Source organism: Xenopus tropicalis, chromosome 3 (genome assembly GCF_000004195.4).
Source record: "Xenopus tropicalis strain Nigerian chromosome 3, UCB_Xtro_10.0, whole genome shotgun sequence".
In the NCBI taxonomy this organism is placed as follows: domain Eukaryota; kingdom Metazoa; phylum Chordata; class Amphibia; order Anura; family Pipidae; genus Xenopus; species Xenopus tropicalis.
The window spans coordinates 11,061,514-11,067,586 of record NC_030679.2 but is presented as its reverse complement, the minus strand read 5'-3'; the positions used below and the strand labels follow the sequence as shown (position 1 = coordinate 11,067,586).

Here is a 6,073-nt window from a genome sequence, read left to right as displayed (position 1 = left end):
AACTATATATATACATATATATATATATATAAAGTCCGTTGATATGGAAAATTATAAAAGTTTTTTATTGATTCATAAGCCGTGAGTGCTATTTATGGAGCGAATATATATATATATACATATATCGAACCAAGGGTGGTACACCGCTTCAATCCTTGTCCCAGGTGCACGGTAAAAGAGTTTAAATATTGAAAAAAAGACCAGCAACACCGGATCTATTGCAAACAATCAATTATATATTGAAAAATACATGAACAGCCTGTTCATGTATTTTTCAATATATAATTGATTGTTTGCAATAGATCCGGTGTTGCTGGTCTTATATATATATATATATATATATATATATATATAGACAGACTGGTAGACTGGTACTGAGAATGACAGAACTCAGCACTGTCTCCTTTAAAGTCAAAATAAAGCTTGCAGTGAAACATATTATATATAACTGCCAGTTATCAGATGGAGTATTTGGAATGCCCATCCCTATTTGTGTCAATACAATGAATAGTGTGTCATTTACCAAATGCAATAGTAATACTGGTCAAGGTAGGCAGCATGTGGAGAAAACCACATGTCCTTTCTCTATTATCCTGCTTCCAGAGAACACTAAGTGATTTCATGTTGTGATCATCATAGGAAGGGCAGCGATAATCAGGACATTACAAAACTCTGGCAGTCACTTTTGATGAATGGGAAGAATACTGCCTATGGCACACCAAAGCGACTATGACAGGAGAATGCAGGAAACAGAATTGCTGCTCTACGGCGCAGGCAACAGGATTCAGTAGAAATGACGCCTGGAAACATGGACTGCATTTTCTAATGACGTTCACACTACATAGGGATAAAGTAAGACTGCTTTATCTATAGTGTATATTATAGTTTAAAGGAGAAGGAAAGGCTAATAAAGAGTTAATCCCAAGCTGCAGGCATACCTTCAGTTCTCTCAATAGTGCCCTTAAGTCTCCCCATATTTCTCCTGTTCAGATGATCAGAAGCCTCATAGGAAAAAAAAAAAACGCCGAGCTCTGTAAAGAAAGTTCCCATAATACTTCGCTCCTGCACCAAGACCGGTGTACATGTTCAGTTTGTAAGACTATGAGGAAGCTTCCTGCTGATTGGCTCAGATCCACATTCCTAAGGGGGGGAGGGAGTTCCTAGTATTCTTGAGGGAGTGGGGGGCAGGAGAGGGGAGAGAGCTGAGCAGACTCTGGCATAGGGGGAAAAAAAAAAAAAAAAAAAGACAAGAAATCCTGTGTTTCTTTTGATAGAGGACTCAGTGCAGTGTTTCTGTGAGCGCTTATTATTTACATAGACCTTTCTGATAAAGCTTACTTAGTTTTTACCTTTCCTGCTCCTTTATAAGTAGATAGAAACCATATTTTATGGCTACATCTAGATATATTGTTTTCTTTTTAGGGCAATCTTGGCCTTTAAAATGCTTATAATAGATATGCAAAATGTAAGCTTTTGCTTATGACACTCCCCCTCCATCAGATCAGCCTGGTTGAGATCAGGGCATACACAGTAAAACCAAACTTTTCAGTGTGCATGAGTTAAGGCCTAGTTTCAGCAGGGTAATATAAGAGAAAACTAATATGGTGGTTAGGGTTGGGTACTAAAATGTCTTCTAACAGTACAAAATGCCAATTAGACTTAGTGCCAGTGTTTATGGTCGCATACTGTAAATATGAATGGAAGGAATTTTACCTGTTTCCTGAGGGTGTCTGCTGTGATAAACTTTCTTCTTTATTAGACTTCTTAGCTAGCTTTTCCTTTTTCTCTTTTTTACACTCCACCCGAGCCTTTTTGCTTGGAGGCGCAGAGGAGAAAGCAAAATCCTCATCTGTTAATACAAAAAAATAAAACCGCCCTTTACCTGCATAGAAGCAAATTCGCTATTCCAGAAAGATAAGGGATTCCCAGAGAGACTGCCCACCAATAATGCTGCAGAGTCTGAAGACCAGTAAATGCAGTGCTGGGAAACTCAGAGAGGCTTACCTTGTCCCTTTATAAAGTAAACACTGTATAATTCTACACTATAATTGCACCTTGGGCTCCTCATCTTTACTATGAATTGGTCTGCTGAACGCTCAACCACTGTAGAACCCCACCTCATGCCAAGACTGTGCCTGAACATTGCCACTGCATTTGTCCAGCCTGTGTTTCAGGACCAAGTAAAAAGCAATCCATTAAATAATATGCAGTGCTTTGGCTTACAGTATAGAGCTGCAGTATGTGCCTGGATGTACAGCAACACTTACTATAAAGCAGGGATCCCCAACCTTTTATACTTGTGAGCCACATTTAAGTGGGAAAAAGTGTTGGGGAGCAACACAAGCATGAAAATAATTCCTGGAGGTGCCAAATAAGAGCTATAATTGGCTACTTAATAGCCCCTATGTGGGCTGGCAACCTACAAAAGGCTCTGTTTGGCATTATACTTGGCTTTTATGCAACCAAAACTTGCCTCTTTATCAGAAATTAAAAAATAAGCCCCTGTTTTGAGACCACGGGGAGCAACACCCAAGGGGTTGGGGAGCAACATGTTGCTCACGAGCCACTGGTTGGGGATCACTGCTATAAAGCTATCCTCCATTAGCTCCACTCACTAATGTCAATTAGGTCCCTTCTGATGAAATTTGCACACTTAGCTCTCAAAGGATGAAGAGATAAAAGAATGTCATAAGGCTGCTGTATGAATCATGGGGTACAACATAGCCATATCCTCCCCTTAACCAGGGCACACAATGGCCCGTGACAAGAGAGGTAGCATGGGGGTCCTTAGGTGCCGATATGGTAAATAAACACAGGGGGAAAAAAGGTTTCGCCAACATTCTGCTGGCTACTCACTGCTAAATTCAGGGGCAGAATTGGAGGGGCAATACCTTCTTCTTTAGCAATCGATGCACTGCAGGACAGTCTGTATATGCATCAATCATAAGGGAAGAGGGCATGCTAAAGTCAGGTTCCTAGGCTCTTTTTTCCCATAAAAACAATCAGCGCACCAGAGGCCCCCCCTTTAGATTAGAGGAACGGAGCTTCCATTTGAAGCAGCGTAGGGGGTTCCTCACGGGGAGGGCAGTGAGGTTGGGGAATGCCCTTCCTAGTGATGTGGTAATGGCAGATTCTGTTAGTGCCTATAAGAGGGGCCTGGATGAGTTCTGGAACAAGCACAGTACCCAAGGCTATTGTGATACTAATATCTACAGTTAGTATTAATGTTTGTATATATAGTTTATGTATGTGAGTGTATAGATTGGTAAGTATAGGGTGTGGGTGCTGGGTTTACTTGGAAGGGTTAAACTTGATGGACTCTGGTCTTTCTCAACCCTATGTAACTATAAATACACACCTGCCCTTAACACCCAGGGGCCCAAACTCTCCACAGACCATCTTGAGCATTAGGCATACTATTAACAGGGAGAAAAAAAAATTATTCACACTCACCGTCATTATCCAAATCCCCAAACTGTGAATAATCTACAGCTTTCTTATTCCTGAAAGAGATTTTTTGAGAAGAAGTGAAATCAAATTTTAAAAAGACACAAATTGTTTTTAGACTACAGTTCTTTAGTGGGGGGCACTAAATAATAAGATTTAAGACAATGCTTAGGTCAAATGGTGCAAATGTATATCACCATATAAATGACATAGGTCTTCAACAGCAGCAGAATTTTAACCCCTGGCCCTGGGTCCTTTCATGCAGAGTTTACCACCGCCATACTACAAAGTATCCTTTGCATAGTTATAGTTATATAGTTACATAGGGTTGAAAAAAGACCAGAGTCCATCAAGTTCAACCCATCCAAGTAAACCCAGCACACACAACCCACACCCACCAATCCATACACAAACCACACATACAACCACCAACACTAACTGTAGATATTAGTATCACAATAGCCTCTGATTGTTCTAGAACCCATCCAGGCCCCTCTTATAGGCACTAACAGAATCTGCCATTACAGCATCACTAGGAAGGGCATTCCCCAACCTCACTGCCCCCCCCGTGAGGAACCCCCTACGCTGCTTCAAATGGAAGCTCCTTTCCTCTAATCTAAAGGGGGGGCCTCTGGTGCGTTGAATTTTACTTACTTTATATTTAAATGTACATTTTAATCAAATAATTCAAAATTTTAAAACCGATTGCCTTTTTCAATGTAGTAATAAGACCGTACCTTGTAACTGATCCCAACTAAGATATAATTACCCCTTATTGGGGGCAGAACAGCCCTACTGGGTTTATTTAATGGTTAAATGATTCCCTTTTCTCTGTAATAATAAAACAGTACCTGTACTTGATCCCAACTAAGATATAATTACCCCTTATTGGGGCAGAACAGCCCTATTGGGTTTATTTAATGGTTAAATGATTCCCTTTTCTCTGTAATAATAAAACAGTACCTGTACTTGATCCCAACTAAGATATAATTACCCCTTATTGGGGCAGAACAGCCCTATTGGGTTTATTTCATGGTTAAATGATTCCCTTTTCTCTGTAATAATAAAACAGTACCTGTACTTGATCCCAACTAAGATATAATTACCCCTTATTGGGGGCAGAACAGCCCTATTGGGTTTATTTAATGGTTAAATGATTCCCTTTTCTCTGTAATAATAAAACAGAACCTTGTACTTGATCCCAACTAAGATATAAGTAATCGTTATTGGATGGAAAACAATCCTATTGGGTTTAATTAATGTTTTATTGATTTTTTTAGTAGACTTAAGGTATGGAGATCCAAATTACAGTAAGACCCCTTATCCGGAATACCCGTGGTACCGTTCATTCTAGATAACGGGTCCTATACCTGTACTATGAGAACTTCCAGCCACAAAACAGCAAGAACATGGGTTGCGATCTCACCATTAAAACTATACAATAATGCGCTGCTTGTTAGCAATTAGTTGGGCTGCACTGTATAAAAGCCAGTGCAGTCTGCAGCAGTTGCTGATTGCTCATATTTGCCCATGTCAGGCTACCCATACAGAGCTGCTAATAAAAAGCTGAGAATACAGTGCCAATTACCCTGTCATATAACTATTACTGAGGGTTTATACGAACCTCATTGGTCTGTCCATTGCGCTGCAGCAGGGCTATTATGTTATATACATGCTCACACCAAGCAGGCTGAAATCACTTACAAATATAAAGTCACGGTGCTTAGAGAAAACCCTAGCGCCCACCAAAGAAAATCCGCCAAAGCACAATTGAAATTGCCCGCGCAACTCCTCCCCGATCCCAGGCTTCCCCATTGCGAGCAGCACATTCGCCACATACGAATATATAAATCATTAATTCCCCACACGAAAATCTGTTCGTAAAATGTAACAGCATATGCACTATACAGGAAAAAATCACTGCCAGTATTACATGTCCAGGTGTTACCTTGCCATGAATCTGAGGAGGTTCAAACACGCAGACGAATCTGCTTTTGGCCATAAAAAATGACGCCTTAGGGTATCTTCCGGGGAAGTGCCAATGCATGCTGGGGGATGTAGTCCTGCTGCACTACAGACGCGGCTGTAGAAGGGAAAGAGTAGAGGAAAGCTCAGAAAGGAAAAGAGGCGAAAGAAAGACAACAGGGTAGGGAAGTCCAGGTACTGAGGGTGATGTTTGTCCGCTGTGTAATGTACCCTGTACCTGTCATTAACACTGAGGGGCCCACACTTTGCCATGGGTGATACACTGTGTCTGTCATACACTGCACTGCTGGTTCTGACTCCTGATACAACTCCCCAATATCCATTCATTCCTCATTCTCACTGGGTTTATAGTTATGTGTAACTGTCACTGTGTCTGTCCCTTTCCCATCTCTACACTGCTGGTTCTGACTCCTGATACAACTTCCCAATATCCATTCATTCCTCATTCTCACTGGGTTTATAGTTATGTGTAACTGTCACTGTGTCTGTCCCTTTCCCATCTCTACACTGCTGGTTCTGACTCCTGATACAACTTCCCAATATCCATCCATTCCTCATTCTCACTGGGTTTATAGTTATGTGTAACTGTCACTATGTCTGTCTGTCCCTTTCCCTTATCTGCACTGCTGGTTCTGACTCC

At 41.0% G+C, this 6,073-nt stretch overlaps 1 protein-coding gene across 2 annotated transcripts in view; it reads right to left on the bottom strand.

Moving 5' to 3' along the window:
• The window catches only part of rad51ap1 (RAD51 associated protein 1), a 13,941-nt gene extending 8,660 nt beyond the window's left edge, over positions 1-5,281 (bottom strand). Inside the window, exons 1-3 of one of the 2 annotated variants that reach the window (XM_031898667.1) lie at positions 5,072-5,281; positions 3,454-3,503; positions 1,714-1,849 (exon numbers count right to left, since the gene is read on the bottom strand). In XM_031898667.1, the coding sequence (XP_031754527.1) occupies positions 1,714-1,849; positions 3,454-3,503; positions 5,072-5,088 (203 nt within the window). In that variant the 5' untranslated portion in view covers positions 5,089-5,281. The remainder of the gene's footprint in view (positions 1-1,713; positions 1,850-3,453; positions 3,504-5,071) is intronic. The other variant, XM_002940303.5, reaches the window with a different exon arrangement.
• Between the last annotated feature and the right edge of the window lie 792 nt (positions 5,282-6,073).